This window comes from Meles meles, chromosome 20 (assembly GCF_922984935.1).
Source record: "Meles meles chromosome 20, mMelMel3.1 paternal haplotype, whole genome shotgun sequence".
NCBI lineage: Eukaryota > Metazoa > Chordata > Mammalia > Carnivora > Mustelidae > Meles > Meles meles.
The window spans coordinates 43,485,478-43,507,095 of record NC_060085.1 but is presented as its reverse complement, the minus strand read 5'-3'; the positions used below and the strand labels follow the sequence as shown (position 1 = coordinate 43,507,095).

General features: G+C 36.1%; 1 protein-coding gene across 10 annotated transcripts in view; it reads right to left on the bottom strand.

Annotated features, from left to right (window-relative positions):
• CHL1 (cell adhesion molecule L1 like) overlaps positions 1 to 21,618 on the bottom strand; it is a 216,662-nt gene that overhangs the window by 54,448 nt on the left and 140,596 nt on the right. For 9 of the 10 annotated variants that reach the window (XM_045991777.1, XM_045991781.1, XM_045991778.1 and 6 more), the window contains 5 exons: positions 18,343 to 18,530; positions 6,121 to 6,243; positions 4,846 to 5,016; positions 3,854 to 3,901; positions 1,985 to 2,105 (listed from right to left, as the gene is read on the bottom strand). In XM_045991777.1, the coding sequence (XP_045847733.1) occupies positions 1,985 to 2,105; positions 3,854 to 3,901; positions 4,846 to 5,016; positions 6,121 to 6,243; positions 18,343 to 18,530 (651 nt within the window). The remainder of the gene's footprint in view (positions 1 to 1,984; positions 2,106 to 3,853; positions 3,902 to 4,845; positions 5,017 to 6,120; positions 6,244 to 18,342; positions 18,531 to 21,618) is intronic. The other variant, XM_045991784.1, reaches the window with a different exon arrangement.

Genomic DNA, 21,618 nt, shown 5'->3' with positions numbered 1-21,618 from the left:
GACGTGAATTCCAGTCTCTGGGCTTCATTTACCTAAATTGCAAATGGGAATCACGGTAACCCTGAAATGTGGTGAGGATAAAATGAGCTAATGCAGGTAAAGCGCAAAACAGCACCTGATACATAATATAAAGTACAAAGTCCTCGTTATAACGACTTGCTACTACAGAACGCTAATGGTTTAAAAACTTCCTAGAAAACAATTTTAAAGAACTGTAACAATTTTACAGTGTAAAATCTGAAAGAGAACCAGGTAAGATAGATTATCCAACACAAACCCAATGTGAGTAAGACGAAGCCAGTTGAGATGAAAACTCTTTGACAATCCATCAGGAATAATCCTGTCCTGAGGACACAGATATTTATGTCCATATTCTTTTTATATATTGCTTCACGACACTGCATTTTCCAAAAAGCACATGAGAGCATTTCTGTTATTTTGAAAATCCGTGCAGTTCCCAGCCAACTCAAGAGGTAAATTATGGCATTTGTGAGAAATAAGAAAAAAAGAAAGAATTCCTGAAACGTTCCCCCTGACCAAAGCGTCAACTAAGAATAGTGATGAATCCTGAAAGAACTAAGTTGCTTACTGCTGTAAACATCTATGAATAACAACAACAACAGAGCAGGTGGTTACCATCCTGATTCACACGGAACCTGAGGCTTTCATCTTCTCACATAATAGAGAGACCAAACTTCTAGAACAGAGGCTGTGCGTCACAAGGCCCATCTAACTAGTTGACATCAAATACACTTTGGCAATCTCAAACACATAAGCTCACATACCACCCTCTTTTTTAAAAAAGATTTATTTATTTATTATATGAGAGAGAATGCACACGTAGTGGGGAAGGGGCAGTGGGAGAGAGAGAGGAAGAGAACCCCAAGCTGACTTCTCCCTGAGCATAGAGCCCTACATGGGATTCAATCTCATGACCCTGAGATCACGACCTGAGCCGAAATCGTAAGTCGGATGCTGAACCAATTGAACCACCCAGGTGCCCTGCAACCTGCAGTGTCTTTGCTGGATGGAAGAGACATTTGCAAAGCTTAGGGGTTGCAAAACCATTGACTCTTTTTCTTCAAAAACCAATTTAAAATCACCCATTCAAAACATATGGTGAATTATGAATGACTACAATTTTTAAAATTTCAAGTTCTACTTCACTAACCAGGTGCCCAGCCAAAAGAAGGCCTGGGCTTACAAGCTAATTATGTAAACTCAGGTACTGGGATGGTGGGATGTATTTTCCCAGTATTCCCAGTGGTAGCCATGGATGTGCAGTGCTAAACATAGAGGGAGGGTGGCAGGAAAAAGGCAACCTTTCGTGACTTGGAATCAAATAAGATGGCCCTTATTTGCATAGGCTTAGGATACTTATTCAACAAATGTAACAATTTTAAGAGATGACCTAGTGAAATGTCCTTAAGTATTTTTTGGAGGATTTGGAAGCACGCCCTGATTTTTCAGATACGAAAAAGTTAACTATATTATTGGGCGAAGCTCTCTGAAATTACATGGTCCAGACCTCCTTGTACGCAAAGGACAACAGGATGAAATAAAGATAAGCCTCTGAGGAACCTGAAAAGGAATCAGAGCTCATTGAATAACAAGAAGGAGGGGGACAAATGTGATAGCAGAGAGACAGACACCCAGCAGCAATAGAAAGAGGCTGGCAACTAATGACCTCGAGCTCTAAGGATGGCATCTCCCCATCAACTTAGGTGAGGAGAATGTTGTCATTGTCACCTCCATTCACACTATCACAAACTGACAGAACAATCTAATTACAAATCAATCCCAGTCACAGCCTGAAATCTGTAGAGTGAAGTGCAAATTGCTTCCTCCAGAAATGTAGTAACAGGATTTTTTTTTAAAAAAGAAATCATTTAAAAATGTGTATCTAGGATTAACTGCTTAACTGAGGCATTATTCTTCACAGAAATGGATGGACAAAGTCACGAACAGGGGTCAAGTTACTCACAGGCCTTCCGCAAAACACTCCAGCAGCAGGGTATCCCCTTTGAGGATGGTAACTGAGGACTCGCTGCCCCGTTCAGGAGGAGGCAACAGCAGTCTGGGTTTCCTCTGTTTGATTGAATTGGCTACAACACAGAAAAGAAAAATCACATACTTCTTCCAGCCTAAGAGCATTAAAATCCCACGGCACTAAATCTTCCTCAGAACATACTGACGCACATACACCTAGCTGCACCTATGTGTATATACATAGACACACTTTTAATATATCACCATTTAAACCGACTCATTCCTACCATGAAGCATGGGTTGTCCCTCAGATGCATTAACTTAGTGGAGTCCCAAGTTTTAAGAAGGTTGTGATTGAAACCACATCTTTAAATTCCGGAAGTTCAAGATAATTAGTTCCTTGAAGAAAGCCCTTAAACGTTAACTGATAGTCTCTGATTTTATGTTGCATACTTCAATCATACCTGGCCATGTTTGATGGCTGTGTATGTATTTTTATTTAGTTTAATGTACCTAAGTCTTTGGTAAGATTCTTGTAAGACAGCTGCCTAGGCCTTGCTCCTACAAATTCTGATTCCGGAAGTCTGTGGTGAAACCCACGCACCCATGAAGTCACCCAGCTCTTTAAGGTGACTCTGTTTACAGTCGCAGCCCCTCAAAGAGAATACTGTTGTAGGGAATGATTAGCAAGCACTCTAACTACATATGGAATCATTCCATTTGTCACTTCTCAAGAGTACTTTGCAAACACAATGCCAAAGGAGGACTGCCATTTTCAGTGTAAATTTTAAAAGCATTTCCAAATGTTCACAGAAATTCTCCCCCCATCCAATATCAGTGTGATTTGACATGATGTGGAAAGTGTAAACAGCTGACATTCAGAGTAAGAGAAATGAAGGGCATTGGTAGCAGTGTTTACAGGTGACAGCTTCCTTACACATGTTTACCGAAAAATAGCTCTTGAACATCCTATGTAATTATTTTTCACTGAGTGATACAATATACACTGAGTGATACAATATATATGACTGGGTTATCAACCTCTATGATAATGAAGGTGGGGATGTATACTTCATCATTCTACCGTCAAACTGCGGGTGCCCCCAAACGAGCCCTCATTCAGACCTTCTGGTGTTGCTAGTGTACCAGATATCTAGATGAAGCCCATGATTCCAATGGTATAAAGAATATGGGTTGTATTCAAGTAAAGGATTCTTCTCATTGTGGAGAACGAGTTTACTACAGAATTCAGGTTTACTCAAGCATCTTCCAAGAAACACTAGTTCTAGTAGATGTTTGGGGGTTGGGGGAGATGAAATATTCCGCAGACAAATGAGTTTGGAAAATGTTGCAGACTGTATCCTTCCTCAGAGTTACAGTGGACAGTCCCAGGTTAAGTATTCTGAGAAGTCTTATTCGAAAAATAACCATTTGACTTTCTTAATCTAGTGTTTCTCTACTTCTATTGATTCTCAACCATTTCTTTTTCCTTTCCGCACATAACAGCTATCAATCAAAATGTCACTAACCATGGCAGACATTTTGGGAGAGGCAAAATAATTACCCCATTAAAAATTATAAACATATATATATATATATATATGCGAGTGTATGTGTATTTGTCTATATGAATTATATTAGATATATATTTACAAAGTGATGAACTTATAAATATCACTCTTTTGCACATATTTAAGGAAGGAGGGGGTATTAGAAAGCTCTATGCTCAGGGGTTTCCTTTATAAAAATATTAGTATTTTAATATACTCATGAAGATACTAAAGGAAAAATTTATATTCTGAGATGACAGTGAGCTACAAAAGGCAAAAAATAAATGCCAACACTCTTCATGTGATCGACTTACCCTTGTAACCAATTTCTGTGGATGAACTTGAGTCATTAGCATGCCTTACTGAAATAAAAAAAAATGAAAGAAAAAACTCACAAACATAATGGTAGATGCTGATATCAATAATGAATGAAAAGTCATAGTTTTCTCTTAGAAAGATTACAAAATGAGATATAACCATGCTTCACTAGAACATCATTTTGGGGGATCTATTAGGTAAAAAAATTATGATGAGCTCAATCTTGAACTACCACAGATGAATCCAGGTCGCGTGGACACAAATTACAGCTCTGTTATAGAGAATGGAGGCTGCCAACAGGGATGTTATAGTGAAGTCCTGGCATAGTGTATCTACATGTAACAATGGAAAAAACCATGAATCAAATTAGACAATGGAATGGTAATGCCAAGTTGCGACTCTACGAGAGCCAATTATTCACTGAACTGTCAGGGATTATCTCTGCCCTTTGAATCTTACGGTTCTTTCTCCCACTAATGACTTTTTCCCAATTGGGAACCCAGACTGGCATCGGCAGAATCAAGGAGGGAAGAGAAGCAATTCACATAACTTTGCCAGTTTGGGAAGGACGACAAAGCCGGATGTGATAAAAATTATAATAGTCGTTCTTTTTACTTTTGACTCTTGTTTTCTTCCACATTTGTGGCCTGCTGGTTATTCAAGATCATAATGCATCAAAGCCCACGACTTGCTTCAGAAACCTTGGAATATTGCTGTGTATTTCACCCACTGCCAAGAGCAGATCCTGCAGATGTCAAATGAAATACACTTGTACTGTGAATTGAGATTTGATTTTCTGGCTCCGAGAGACAGAGCTACTGTAGATGTGCAGCTGCAGATGTCTCTTTCATCTGGATGAAGTCTCTAGAGTTGAACTAAACAATGGCGGAAAATATCAACCCAGCTTTAAGTGGCTTCAGCCAGAATGAAATTACAGGCACATTTGTATTCAGCATTCACGATGGAACGATAAATTGTTTGGACTTACAACTGTTAACTGTTAGTTTCATTGGCATTTTCTGCACAATAGTCCTCAATCTTGGAAATGCGGCGAAGCAACAGTAATCATTCCGACTGTCTTTTTCTTCCACATTCGCAAAGTACAGATCTCCCTTTTGACTCATGTATACTCTTTCATCTTGTTCAATGTGTTCTAATTCTGGAAAGAAACATCTTGTCATTAATAAGGGCAACTGTCCTTTATTGTGCCTATCCCCCTCCTTCATTGTCCTTTCTTTCCTATTATTTCATTTTGTTTTCTTTTTCATGCTTGCTCTTTCTATTCCTCACAAGTCTAGTCTTACAATAAGAACAGTGAGAGAGAAGTAAAAACCAACCAACCAACCAACCAACCAACCAACCAACCTGGGAGCATGTTTTCCACCATTAACCAAAGAGGCCCACTGGTGGACAACCAGTCTGTACATTCTACCTCTCTTAACCATCTAAGCCTCTACTTTTGCACTGGCTTGTCTGAAACTGGCTTATCTGAAAACTGGTCCAATCGGTCCCAGCAGATCTCCCCAAAAGTTGTGTCTGAGAGCGACCTTAATCTGTCTTTCCTGGATACAGTCTGGAATGTTCTAGGGTGACTGGGCTCTCGAAGGTTTGCCTGTGGCTAAGAATAGTTTCTTTCACTTTCTTCCAAGTACTGTAGAAATATTATCATTTTTCTCTAGGGACCACAATGAGAAAACACTTAGGGCAAGTAGTTAAGTCATATGCCAGAAGGACTTTACAAGAAGCTGGAATTTCAACTTGAGTGTTAATTCTTTTTTTTTTTTTTTTTTTTTTGCAAATTAAACACTAAGGTTAATACTAATTTTTCTGTGGTCATATGTAGTGAGTAGAACATTATTAAAATAGAAATATAAAGCTATCAACACAAACCCAAGCCATCCTCAACTTTGACACGGATACTCCAAAGGTAATATTCCAAAGGAAATTAAGTTGTTTGGAATATAAAAAGTATTTTCTTCATAGATATATGTTACCATCTCAATAGCTCCTACTCTTTCAGATATGATAAAATCAAGATAAATATTTAGGGGCTTTCTAGGGTTTTCACATATATACTTAATAGAATAGTTAAACTTGGAACACACTATATAGATGATATAATTTTTTTAAATCTATTTCATTCCATAATGATAATTTTTCCCACACTGATAATCTTAAATTAATTTTTAAGCTGTGTTCCCTTATGTTATTTGACACGATGCATGAGATTAAAATCCTATGGATGGAACAGAATGTTACTTACCAATATTCATCCAGTAAATGTGTAAAGGCGGGAGGCCTTTAGGAGGGTTGCACGGGAGGACAATTGGATCTCCCTCCTCCACTTCAAGAGGGTCAATTTTTTCTTTTGGGAATTTTGGAACATCTAGTATAAAAAATCATTTAAAACATTATTTTAAAATTAATTTTTTAATGTTACAAGAAATATAGTAAAACCTTCTTTTTAAAAAATAGAGTATTTTTAACAAATTCAATGTCCCAAATCCTGGCTCCCATATCTCCCCTGCAGAACAAAACACTGTTAAGAATCTGGGGTGCAATTATATAACTAGAAATGCTCCTACATTTTACAAGTGTGGACAACAAATATTTTTGCTATGTGACATGGACTGGCAACAATAGGTCTGTGCATGTTTCTCTGCACAGAGATACAAGTTCTGAGTTACAGGATTCACTTGAGTTTAAATTCTGATAGATATCATACTTTTTTTTTCTTCAAACACTATGATTTATTTTCTAGGCAGATACATATCCTCTGTCTCTGCCTTTATTGTGAAGCCCTTGAATGTGATGGGCATTCTATTCAAAGTGTAACCAAACTAAATTAAAAATTCAAAGACCACATTGGAAAAATGGTACAAATAACAATGAATAGAGAAACATGACCACTTTAAGTTGCTAGGAGAAACTTCCACACTGGAATCACTCCCAGAAAATGAAATTTCAAGTGAAATGGAATCGACATAGGAAAGGAGACTTTGCAATATTTTAACATATTCCTTCTTTCCCAAGCTGGAGACACTTTCCTAAAAGAGCAACACAATGACAATGGGAATAAAAGTCACAACTATGTAGAACTGGAAATTCAACACGAATGTGTGGCTATTTTTATGAAATTATTTACAAGATAGTTTTAAGAATGTTCAAAATGTATTCTGCTTGAACACTATGTTGATATGTTTAGATTTTAATAGGGGACTTTGAATGATAAAATTACTCGGGTTCTTACGAAAGATAAGGACCTTAAGAAGGTATTTATAATATTGCTGGCTTGATGGAACGTATTAGAGGGTATTCCATCTCTGTATTGCGTTCTTAAATGGTGATTCACAAAAGATTATCATTATTCTTGGAAGTCTAAAGATTTACTCATTGATTATAAAGTTCTTCTTGAGAAGCTTCGTGCATTTCCTAGGTATTTGTTCTCTTGCCCATCAACTCTGACCCCGACTCCTGAGTGGTTGAAGGAATTTGCTGACATTTCTCTTATTGATGCACCAGCTAGTCACAATGAATTGCTTTTTGTCTAAATTCGAGGACCTGTCAAGGCTTAGCACCGCAGGGGCAGTGGATTATATGCAGCGCCTTTGCCAATTTGGAAAGCAGGCTTGAACCATGTGACAATCCTCGATTCCCTCTTGCTCAACTCCTTGTAGCAGATTTCTCTTGACAAAGCTGGAAACGTATTTGAAATGGCAACTATCTTAGAATCAAGCTTTTGCTCTAGGTAGCATGAAATTTCTACCAAAAGACAGGAAAGCATGTGTAGGGCATTTGTTATGGTAAGATCTTGTAGATAAAATATCAATGCCACCTCTTTGGTAATGCCTGAACTTTGAGAGCAAATGCTATACAAGTCATTTTGTAGAAAGTATACCTAATGCAAGTAATGTGTAGAACCTTATAAAACAATTATATGCCCAAAGCTCCCAATTCAAATCACTTGTTTAGTATAACTTGCTACAACTGAAGCCCTGTGTTCTTTGGTACTGAAGTTAACAGTGCTACTGGATAGCTATTGAATTTGTTTGTACTCAGATAAAAGGGGCAACAGAGGACGAGAAACAGACAATGGAAAGAGCCTGTAATCCTGTTTCATAACAAGCGAACTTTATAATGCCTTACAGGAATACACAGTTCCCTGGGTGATATCTATTGTAAAGTAGCTAATTAATAAGATATATAAAGCCTTAATTGGAGAGCTGCCCCCTCAGAGTATTCAGAAAAATCTAACAATTCAAACAGATAGTACTGCTCATGAAACACTAGCATCCATGCATTAGTTACATCTAGATTATAAAATTCTAATTCCAAAGATGTAAATATGTAATTCAACTGGCTTCTAAGGCATCAATAATAAAAATAAATAAAATAAAATTTATAAGTCTATCAAACCCTTTATGACATACCATAAATTTTCAGAATAGTTTTAGACCAAAGATGAAATGAAATTCAGGAAACAAGGGAAGAATATTTATATATTTAATAATTTAAGGTCTGAGAATAGGTATTATAAAAGCATTAATTTGTCAGTATTTTTTTTTATGGTCTTCTTCTTTATCTTTGAAACTATTTAGCAAGTCTGATTCCATGTAGAAAGAGAACAATTTTAATGGCCACAGATAAATGTGGAATTTAATTACTGTAACTTAACAGCAGGCATGAATTTTATCTTGATTCAAATAAAGAAATGACTCCATTTAAAAATAACTCCAACCAATGACTTCAGTTAATTGTGTTTCTCTGGTGATAAACATTAGCATTGTTGAGTTTGGAGAGATAAAATACTTTTAAAAGTAAATTGTAGGGGCACCTGGGTGGCTCAGTGGGTTAAAGCCTCTGTCTTCGGCTCAGGTCATGATCCCAGGGTCCTGGGATTGAGCCCTGCATGGGACTCTCTGCTCAGTAGGGAGCCTGCTTCCCCCTCTCTCTCTGCCTGCCTCTCTGCCTGCTTGAGATCTCTGTCTGTCAAATAAATAAATAAAATCTTTTAAAAAATAAAAAAAAAATTTAAAAATTTTAAAAATACCAAAAAAAGTGAATTGTAAACAATCCTTTTTTTTCTGTGTAAGGCAACTAACATTGCTTTAACTTGCCAACTTATTTTAAATGAGTTCTCCATCAAAAGCAAAACCACGATCATTTAATTGTGTTTCACTAACAATGGACTTAACCATGAATGGCCTTTCCACCAAGGAATCAGAAACTACTTGTTCATCAGCATCTACCTAAGCAGAAGTTTAAGAATCCTTGGAAATCCCATAATAGCCACGTCTAGATGAAGCCAATTTCCTTTATATATAATGTCCCTCCCAGTCTATCTATCAGGAAATCAAGCAGTTGATAGCACCCATCTTTATTTACTATTCTCCAATAGGCTTGCGCAGTTCTTATTCAGTGTTGCAGACAAATTTCTAGTTACAACTCCAGTGGCACAGGTTCCTAAAACCCAGCCAGAATCTAGTATGAAAAAAAAAAAAAAAAACTCTTCTAGAAACTAGACAGATGGATAGCAGTCTTCTTACTGGAATTATCAATATAAAGCAAACCAGCAAATACAAACTTTCTAGGACCTCTACAAGTTCAAATGGTGACAATGAATTTTGAAACTCATCCTTTCAATTCTCGCAACCTAATATACTGAGAAAGTAACATCTTGGTCCTTAAAATACAGATGACTTAAAAAAAATATTTTGTATTTATACGATAGTATAAACTGTGTTTGGGCACTAAAACTAACTGGCCATGTAGCTTCAGACCAGTATTTTCACCCTTCTGCGCCCCCATTTACTTTTCTTTGGGATCCCAGAGTCCTTTGAAATCATTTCTCTAGGCTCCTCAGAAGTCTCACTAGATGAGGAGTTTCTTAAAGGCAATGCTGTTATAAAACTTAAGTTGTATGGGGGCGCCTGGGTGGCTCAGTGGGTTAAAGCCTCTGCCTTCGGCTCAGGTCATGATCCCAGGGTCCTGGGATCGAGCCCCGCATCCGGCACTCCCCTCCACGGGGAGCCTGCTTCCTCCTCTCTCTCTGCCTGCCTCTCTGCCTAGTTGTGATTTCTGTCAAATAAATAAAATATTAAAAAAAAAACAACCTGAAGTGATATGGTCTTACCACACCAACATGCTTAATAATAAAAGTAATAATGCAATAGCACCAGGATAATTAAACTTAATACAAACTGTGCTAACTAAACCACTTAAATGACAAAGGTAAGGTACAGGTGATTTAACTACTACGAAGTTATGTAACTACAATTGTTCCCTTAAACTCAAGGAATCACATCAACTATTCTTACACTCCTGTCTTCCCATGAGTCTGATACTTGATGGCCAAGGCATTTCCAACAAAAAAGTACAATGTATTTCAGCTCATCTAGAGGACGTGTTACCTGAATGATAAATGATGCACTGCCGGCATCCAGGTTATACACACAAACCCTGTAGTCAGCTGCTTGGGGCTGGATCCTGGCTTCCTCACTGACAGTGTGATCTGAACCTGTGCTTCTGTTTTCTCACTCTAACTGTAATCCACACCTCATTTACTGATTTGAGTCAAAGTTTAAGTAAATCATTTAATATAAGTCAATTAAATAGCGTGGGGCACTTAAAAAATCACTCAATATATGTTAGCTATTAGTCAAGTACTTTCACTCCACACGGTACACCCAGGCACACTGTATGAGAGGAGATGGGCAAAGGGGCATAGAGATTTCTTCTGCTGTGCCTTCTGATTTCCCCTGTAGCCTACATTTAACAACTTCATAATTTTATGCAAATATTTGCAATTAGCTTTTACAGAGGAGGTAGGGAGGGGACCAGAGGGTAGAAATGGTATGCATCTCATGTAGAACCTATGGTTTAATGATACTCCCCCACATTACTGGGCAAAACTTCCTATGCCATAGAACTTTATCTATCTTGACTTATCTCTCTATTCACAGGACTGGACTAATGAGCTTTTTGAGTTTCTTACATTTCTATTGAATGTGTTTGGCAAATTGCATACAGTCTGACATGATGATCATGAATGCATGCCACTGAGCTCACATGCTGTATCATCCCCAAGTCTAGTTTCCATCTATAAAGAAATTTAATTGATTCCCATTTCCTATAGAGTAAACCATTAATCCATTTAGGACTACTGAGAAATAACATTGCCTTTCAGTCTATGAGCTTGTAATGAATTCATGCTAAGGAAGGATACCCAATCCAGCCCATTTCATTCTAGTCATTCACACAATCTGATAGATGAGAGGAAAATCCTTGGTCTTAATTAAACCTGTAAAACTCAAAGTTGCACTCTCAACTTAACAAATTGATCTTCTTTAGTTGGTTTGCACAGATCAGTAAAAGAAATTAGCATACGCTACCAGACCCTGCTTTTGCTACCCTACCCCTCCCAAATCTGAGCAGTCAATAGCCAAAGTGTGTCTCAAGGGAATTGTCCTCAGGAATCTGAGGAAGCTATACAAATGTAGAACCCAGCAGACCAGAAATTCTAATCGGTTTCCATTAAAACAGTATGTAGAGGATTGCATCTTCAAGCCTGCCATTTCCTAGATTATTTTAATAGTGTGTGGAAATTGCTTTAGTACCCTTATTCATTCTTTTATTCTTTAGCCTATGAAACAATAAATCAGTCACTGGTAATATACATTCAAGCAGCATCGAGAAGCATGCAAAGAAGGAAGAATAGCATAGCATGACATCTTTTACCATTTCCAAGCATCCCAATTAGTACACATGACAACCAAAAGACTCCCCAAATAATATATAAATAAATGCTTCAAAAACTCCAGAGAATTTGCATGTGGCTTTCCTAACAGCACTATTTGTAATAGCCAGTTGGAAACAATCCAAATGGACATCAACTGGTGAAAGGATAAACAAATAGTGGTACATCCGGGCGATATAATGTTATTCAGCCATAAGAAGGAGCAAACTACTAATATATGCTAAAGCAAGATATAAATCATGAAAACACGCTAGGTAGAAGGAGCTAGATGGAAAAAAATCATGTATGGTATGACTGCATTTATATGAAATGTTCAGAAAAAAAATTCACCGAGGCAGAAAGCAGACTAATGACTAATTAGGGCTGGGGTGGGAAGAGAGAGTACCTACAAGTGGGCATAAGGAGTCTTTGGGGGAATGATGAAAATGTTCTAGTATTAGATTATGATGATGTACTAAAAATTTATTTTAAAAACTCACTGATTTTGCACTCAAAACTGATAAAATTTATGATATATAAGTGATACCCCAAAAGTTGTTTTAAAAAATTGGAAAGGGGGGTTGGTGCCTGGGTGGCTCAGTTGGTTAAGCATCTGCTTTGGGCTTGGGTCATGGTCCCAAGGTCTTGGGATCAGGCCCCACATTAGGCTCCTTGCTCAGTGGGGAGTTTGCTTCTCCCTCTTCCTCTGAGGCTCTCCCTGCTTGTGCTCTCTTGCTCACACACAGGCTCTCTCAAATAAATACATAAAATCTTTGAAAAAAAAATCATTAAGAGGCCACCTGGGTGGCTCAGTTGGTTAAGCATCTACCTTTGGCTCAGGTCATGATCTCAGGGTTCTGGGATCAAGCCCATATTGGGCTCCCTGCTCGGCAGAGAGTCTGCTTCTCCCTCTCCCTTTGGCCTTCCCCTCTACTTGTGCCCTCTCTCTTTCTCAAATAAATAAATAAAATCTTTAACAAAACAAAAATAAATTTTTTAAAAGTCAGAAAGAAAAATCACTAGAGGCTGAGACAGAGGAGAGATGCTAATTGGAAAAGGCTGATCTGAATGGCAGGCAGTACTGAAATAGCCCACACGGAATCATGTATATCATCATTTTAACTCTGCTGGTGGTTGTCAAAATCAAGGCTAGAAAGAATCTTACCTTCTCCCCAAACTCACTAACCACATTTATAGGATAGAAATTTCTTGAGGACAGTTTTTGTTTTGTTCACTACTAGCTCTCAAACTACTAGAAAAGTGGTTGGCACATGAGGGGAGCTTAATAAAGATGTGTTGAATAATTCACTGACTAACTCTCCAAGCCATATTGTGGAAAACCCATTTAGTTAAATGATTTTTTCCATGTTTGAAAACAGTGCATTGTGTTTGTTTGGTTGGTTTTTCTTTTACTCTTTCATTCCCTAGCAAACTCAACTGCAGTGTTATTGAAAGCAGAAAACTGAACATGGAGTATAAAGGTTTCTGTTTGTAGAGAGTAATAATGGGATTTTCAGTTACTGCCCACATGTGAAAACTTAGGTGGTTAAAGCCTTTAAGGTTAGTCTAATGAAAACTTCAAGAAACTAGATGAAACTCTAAAATTCAAATCACAAAGTTCCCATTGATATAGTAGAAGAATTGATTCTCTACACTCTACAGCTTAAGAAAAGAATCAATTGATAAAGATTGTAGAAAGCTTTAAATGGTCCCTGATTTATAAATCCCTAAGAATTGGGGTAGTGATCCTATTCAACCCAGAAATGATTGCAGAAAGCTGTTAGACGATGGAGTAATTTCAGGAGAGACTGGAAATGATGCATAAGAAGCCTAATTTATTTTGCTCTTTTCTGCAGCAGTGGAAAAACAGGGTAATTACCCACTACATAGCTCACATGTGACTCTCATCTCCTCACTGCATACTAGCAGATTCAGGCCAGAATTACCCTCACATCGTTCACCCCATCACTTGGTCTGCTTAGATAATGAGAGAAAATATTTTTTAAAACCCTTTAATTGCAGAATCTTATACTAATATGTGCCATTGACTTCTCTACAACAGATCTAGCTACTGCCTTTGCCTTTGTGTATCCATAGCAACCATGAGAGTTCAGGGTAGGGATCATGCTGATGCCTTGCCTTCTACAACAGATTTTTAATACCTCTCTCTTGCACACGTATCTTTTTTCAGTTATTTCAGTTAATTAGATAGGCAGATTATATGGTTATAGTTAGACTATAGTATATAGTTCTATAATATAAACTAAAATATGACTATAGTTATATACTTAGAGACAATATATCTGTCTAGTTTTATGATCACAACCACAAATATCATGGTAATACTTTCTGATCCAGAACTCATGAACATCTATTTTTTTAATATTTTATTTATTTATTTGACAGAGAGATAGAGAGCACAAGTAGGCAGATTGGCAGGCAGAGGGAGAGGGGATAGCAGGCTCTCCGCTGACCAGGGAGCCCTACCTGGCGTTCGATCCCAGGACCCTGGAATCGTGACCTGAGCCGAAGGCAGCCGCTTAATTGACTGAGCTACCCGGGCGCCCCATAAAATCTCCTATTGAATGTCACTTCAAACCTAAACTCCTGAGGCCAGTTTCCAAGTTTACTGACAGTACTTTGTCCATTTCTATGTTATAGCACTTTACTTAATAACCCAGTATATCTAATTCAGACACATAAACATGCTACTTATTATTTATATTCCTATAGAAAAAAAAAGAAACAAAGAAATACAACTAACACTCTTTTATCCACCACCCATCATATAAAAAAGACCTTTACCTTTCTGTCTGCTGCAGAATCCATCTGCTCACCCATTCCCTCTGAGGTAACTACGATCCTGAGTTTTGTTTTCAACATTCTCTTGTTTCTCATTATAATTTTACCACATACAGACATACCCCTAAATAATATTTTATCTTTACATATCTTGAACTTAAACATATATTTTTTAAAGATTTTATTTATTTATTTGAAAGACAGAGATCACAATTAGACAGAGAGCCAGGCAGAGGGAGGAAGGGAAGCAGCATCCCCGCTGAGCAGAGAGCCTGATGTGGGGCTCGATCCCAGGACTCTGGGATCATGACATGAGCCGAAGGCAGAGGCTTTAACCCACTGAGCCACCCAGGTGCCCCTATGTTGAACTTATATTAATAAAATCATACTGTATATATTCTTCCAAGATTTGCTTTCCTTGTTCAACATATTCCTAAGATGCATCAACTGTCACTGCTGAATAGTATTTCTGTATGACTATACCACAATAGATTTATCCATTCTTATCATCGGTAGACTCATGTTTTTTCCAGTGTATTCTTAATTCAAGCAATCGTACCACAAATAGTCCCAATGGACACAGAAGAGTGGTACACACATCTGATGAAGGAAATGGAATAGCAGCGTTACGGGTAAGAGCATCTTCAATTAAGGAGGCAGTGACAAGTATTTTCCACAGACCAGGTGTGAAAGTACACCTGCATCAGTGGTAGATACGTATTACAGTAGCTGTATGTTCCCACATAAAATTTTTACTCTCAAACTTCATAGTATTTCCCAATTTTGTGGGAACAAATGCTTTCATTATTTAGGTTACAGTTAATCTATTTCTGATTAATAATGATGTTGAGCCCATTCTCATTGGCCATTCTGGTCTGAGGTACAAGTTTATGTCTTTTAAATTATTTTTTAATTTTCTTTTAAAATTATTTACGAATACATAACATTATTTTTAGTTATAATCATTGGCAATGATTTTTCCCTCGGGTTGTGGCTTATCTTTTCGCTTTCATTTTAGGTCTTCTGATAAAAAGGGATTCTAAAAATCAAATCCTTAGTGATTTCCTCACAGAACTACAATAGGTCCTACTCAAGAAAATCATAAATACATGGCCCCAATCATTTCCTAATTTTTTAAAATATATTTCCCCTTTCAAAGTGTAGGCTTTGATATACCTGGAATGGATTTTTATATAATGTAAGATAAGACTCCAAATAAACATGTCCCTCCATGGACAATCAGTTGTTTCACCCCATTAAATTAGGAAGGAAGGAAGGGAGGGAGGGAATCCACGCTAGTTTTCATAGTGCTTTCACATGTACAAGGATTTGTTTGTGGGTTCTCTATGCTGTTCCATCTATCTAATCCTATTCAAAGCCATACTGGCTTAATCACTAAAGTTTTACATTGAGCCTTGTTATCTGATAAGGTCAAGTTCTCTTGACTTATTCTTATTCTTCAAGCGTTTCTACCAAATTCTGCCCTTTACTCCTCAAATATATTGTGAATCACCTGGTCACATTCCATAAACTACCAAAAATGAAATTAGATTTGGATTTCAATTATTCTACATATCAAGTTATGAAGAGTTGACATTTTAGTTTTACTACCTCTTCAAATCCATGAGAAGGTCTATTTTTTTTTCTATTTATCTAGATCTTTTGAAAATATTTTTTAATAATTGTGCATACTTTTCAACTATAAAGGTTTCATACCTCCTTGCTGGATTTATGTTCTGCTTCTGTATTATTTTATCCCTTCAATCTCTTTTGAGTTTATTCTGTTAACTTAAATCAGCCCATGCATTTTCATCTTAAAATTATGTTACCTAAAAAGCTTAGATTATTCATTTTCATATTTTCTAAGATACATTTCTAGGACGAAAAAATCACATGTTCATTAGATGGACCTTATATTTGTGTTCTTTAAAATCTTCCACAAGCTTACTGATGTTTTCTCTGCTTAAGCTACCAAAAAATGAAACACATATGTTAATATCATATATTATTATGAGATATCCCACTCCACTTATAATCTATTTCTGTTTCATATATTTTAATATTATATATGCCTAGTGAATTAATCTTCAGGAAGCCTTTAAAAAATAAGTTCTGTTTTGACTGATAATTCAGCCATTCCTACTTTGTTTTGAATAGCATTTATCTGGAACATCTTTTCCATCTTTCAGTTTCAACAATTCTGTATTCTTATGATTTAGATGTTTTATGTAATAAACAATTTATACCTTTCTTAAAAACAGCAAAAACAACAAAAAACTTGAAGCATTTAATCTATTTACTTTCATCTTCAATTACAGGGATTTGTTTATATAGATTTTTCCTTCATTTTCACACAATTCTTACCATTTTCTTTTTCTCCCTCATTGTTAATCATTCATATTTTACTCTATACTTTTAATGTAATTGCTTTATAAATCTTAAGATGCATACTTTACTTGTAAGACCCTAAATTTGATCTTCTCTCCTCTAGAATTATACAAGGACTTTAGAATAATTTAAATCCAGTCATCTGTCTCAATTTTTAGGATAAGGTACACATGCTTTTCAGTATTTGTGTTTCTGAAGTTTGTATACATTCTGACCCACCCCTACTGATCCCGGATAAAGGGTCCATATCCTGGAAGGTCTATGACTCTGAGACCCTTCAGTATCTACAAGTCTGCAAGAAGATATTGCCAAAAAGAAGCTGTCCACAGTTTTCTACATAAGAATTTACAAAGATTTTGGTTAGAATCATGTGATGTTGGATACTTTAAGATTAGGGAAAACAAGATACCAAAAGTGGAAGCTGGTCACCAGTGATCCCATGCTGCACAGGCAAAATACGGTAATGAGGAAGTCATTTAATCTTCATCACAGTTATGGATAAATAACACCCTTGACAATAAAGTAGTTTATGGTTTTCCATGATTATTATTTATGGAAAACATCATTAATATATATCAATTGCTCGTTCCCTAATGGGCATTCATTAATGAAGTTAAGCAGGACAGTAGGATTTACCTCTGAGTACAAACTATGAGTAGAAAGTGCCTGTACAATTTCTTGTAGGAAGTAATTCTTCATGTTCTCTGCCCCAGACTTTTTGACCAAGGTGGCGTTTCACCTTGGTCAAAAGTTTCACATGGTATAGCCACAGGATAATGCCATCTCCATCAGCGTGGACCTCCAGGAGATTTCATTGAGAACAAATGCCCTGAAGAGCTCTGAGGCCCACAGCCAACTGCATAATCAGGGAATAAACACAGGGGCCTGGAGTATATCTGTTACTGCAGTATAATTAAGCCACATCCAACCAATGTATTTAACTTAATTCTCATCCCATGAGGCAAAGCAGACATGATTTTTCCCCCCAGGTTAGATATAAGAATACTGAAACACAAATTTATATTGCTTTCAAAGATCATCCACTTCTGGGATACCCAGGTGGTTCAACTGAGCGTCCAACTCTTGGTTTTGGCTCCGGTCACAATCTCAGCATTATGAGACTGAACCCCAAGTCAGGCTCCACACTCAGTGTGGAGTCTGCTTGAGATTTCCTCCCTCTGCCCCCCTCTCTCTCTAAAAAAATAAAATATTTTTAAAAATATCACCCACTTTTAAGTATCAAGACCTAGAGGATAGTTTCACTTAGAAATGAAATATAGGTTTCACTGGGGAATGTGAGTATGGGATAACTGGGTGATGGACATTAAGGAAGGCACAGGATATAATGAGCACTGGGTATTACATAAGACTGATGAATCACTGAACTCTACTTCTGAAACTAATAACACACTAATAATATGTTAATCAATTATATTTAAATTTTAAAAAGGAAAAAAGAAATATAGGATATATAAAAGTCAGTAATTAAATTAAGAATGTGTCATTACTTTACTCAACACTAAAAAATTTGTAAAATGAAACCTCCATTGTAACACTTACTTGGAACTATAAATTCTATTTCTTCTGACATAGCAACTCCCAGTTTATTAGAAGCAAAGCAACGGTATTTCCCTTGAAAGTGAGATACGTGCCCCTCATTTGGGATCTTAAAGGTTCCTGAGTTGTTAGATACAATTATCCGAGAGTCAGAGAGGTCAAAAGGCTTGTCATCCTTAGTCCACATAAATCTGTAAGATAAAACTAAAGTAAACAATCCTGAAAAATCAAAACATATTTCTTAAAGTAGTGAGAAACAAATACACAGCAATGATAAAACCAAAACATTTTATGGTAGAAAAAAAATTTTTTAATTGACTATATAACAGAATACCAAAAAAGTCTCAAAAGAGTCTGAGAAATTTTACAAGTTGCTATATATGGAATGTTTATGTCTCCCCCAAATTCATATGTTGAAGACCAATCCTAATGCAACAGTGCCTGGAGGTAGAGGATTGGGGAAGTGATGGTCATGAGGAGGGAGTTCTCCTGGATGGGATAAGCACCCTTAAGAAGGAGACCCCAGAGAGCATTTTTGCGTCATCATATGTGTATGTGAAGAGTTCACTCAAAATTAAAAAAAAAAAAAAAACAGAAAAAAAAAAACCAAGTACCATTAAATGTGGTCACATTTCCTATCTAGATTTTTAGACATATTAGGAACATATTTGAGACCACAAAAATATAAAGGTTTGAAAACTGAGCTTTTCCGATTATTACAATGCTACTAAAGACAGTTTCTATGACAACATTATTTCCTGTCATATGGTTACTATCGAAGTTACTTAACAATTTGCATTTTTCCCCTTTTGTAAACAAATTGTGGTAAACAACATTAACATCATTTATTTTTTGGCACTTATCCAAATATTTCATGCGACCCATCTCTTAAAAGTAAGATTGACAGAGCAACAACATAAGAAAATTTTTATAGCTGTTGATAAATGTTGCAGAATTGTATTCCAGAAAAAAATATAGAGTTAAATTCCCACCCCAGTGTAGAACCATGTCATTTCTGTGGATGAGGTTATAAAAAGTTTTTTTAAAAAGTTATTAATTTAATAATGACTTTCCAACTTGATTTTATTCAGCATTTCATATATGAATTATCCATGCAAATTGTGGGATGTTTCAGGACACCATTTTCTTACACTAAACTAATCTGATTATTCTTTCACCAGGAATAACAAACCTTCGTGGGACACACATTTTTTTTTAGGAGCATACTTGCCTTCTTCCCCAATCCCAATTCTTTTATGTCTTCTCTCTATGTGTGTTTTATGTTTTACCGGCTTTACTTACAAAGAACACAAAGAATCTATTTTTTAAATTCCAGTATGTTGAATGGGATCACTTCACCTATACAGAATTAAACATTTCCACTTGGAAATAATGTTACGTGTTTTCATTCATTGAATTCTTCTTTCCTGATCCTGGGCAAAATTTTATAGACACTTCCCCCAATTTAAATCCCACATAGTTCTTGTTACATAGTATTTGATATTGTTTTTGTTGATGTTGCTACCACTGTTAAGACTGATGGATTTTTTCCTTTTGCCATTGTGATGGGATTTTTCCCTCTTGTTTCCCAATTATTTTCTAACTGTCTTGTATGGACATCTAATTAAGGTTTTTAAAATTTATCTTTAATTTTTTTTTAAAGATTTTATTTATTTATTTGACAGATAGAGATCACAAGTAGAGAGGCAGGCAGAGAGAGAGAGAGAGAGGAGGAAGCAGGCTCCCCGCCAAGGAGCCCAATGCGGGGCTCGATCCCGGACCCTGGGATCATGACCTGAGCGAAAGGCAGAGGTTTTAACCCACTGAGCCACCCAGGCGCCCCTATCTTTAATTTTTAAATCAACTTACAATTGACCACTTCAGTGTACCCCTTTTTATTTATAAAAGCTTGTTTTTGTTCAGCGAATAGATGGAATAACAAATTCTATGATAATAATAATAATATTAATCATATTTTCTCATATGTATAGATTTTATTTTCTTGCATAATTATATTAGACATGGTTCTAGGAAAATAAATAATAGTGTTACCAGAAGACATTCTATTCTTATTTCTGAATTTATTGTAAATGTTAGTGGTATTTCATAATTAAATTCATACTGGTTATAGACCTAATAAACAAATTTGATCATTAATCATCTCTGACGATTGTAGGGTATTATCTTCTGATATATAACTCAGTTCATTACTATTTATCATAATATTGACTGATCCATATTGATCCAGCCATAATGATTGACTAAATTCTTCTTCATATAATTCTATCCACATTTACATATACTAATTGAATATACTCCATTTGGTAAACTATAGATAATAATGATAATTTAAAACATCAATGATTCATTAAGAATGATTTTTAAAATATCAAATTATCGGGTAATAATAATGTTAGTCACAATACAATTTCAAATAACTAATTTTCCTTAAATATGTGTCTTCTTATTATATGGAAAAGAATCACACAAATCAGTAGAAGTATGTAGCTTTGCTGCCCATTTTAGAATCACCTACATTAAAATCTAAAATTCTCCCTACTGCTTCTCCCTCTTCACTCCCAACACACACACATTTCTTTCTCCCTTCCAAAGTGTGGGAGGTATTTTGAAAAAACTTCATCAGTGATTATGATCAGCTACACTAACAATTATTTAATTAATAAAACACTAGATAAAATATACAATGCAGTTAGCATTCAGATGACTAAATATTTCTATGATAACTTAAAAAATATCAAGTAACAACCTACTCAGTGAATAAAATACGTGTCACGTTAAAAAAAATGTGTCACATTTAAAGATATGCAATAGTAAATATGTATAGAATGTCATTTATCAATGTGTTAACATTCAGGGGCACCCGGGTGGCTCAGTGGGTTGAGCCTCTGCCTTTGGCTTAGGTCCTGATCTCAGGATCCTGGGATCAAGCCCCTCATTGGGCTCTCTTCCTCTCTCTCTCTGCTTGCCTCTCTGACTACTTGTAATCTCTCTCTCTGTCAAATAAATAAAACGTCTTTTAAAAAAACGTATTAACTTTCAGCTTAATAAATGCTACCTTTCACTAAGCAGAATAAAGGATCTTCTGGACTTTGGCTACCTTGTTCACCTGTAAGGAATTATCAACTATTTCCATGGTGCTAAAACCCATGCTAAATATTTAACATAAGGTAATTTATTTTATAGTAAAAATGATTTCGACTTGCAGAAGAACATGCGTAAACCAAACTTTATTTTCATAAACATAGCTAGTATTTTTTT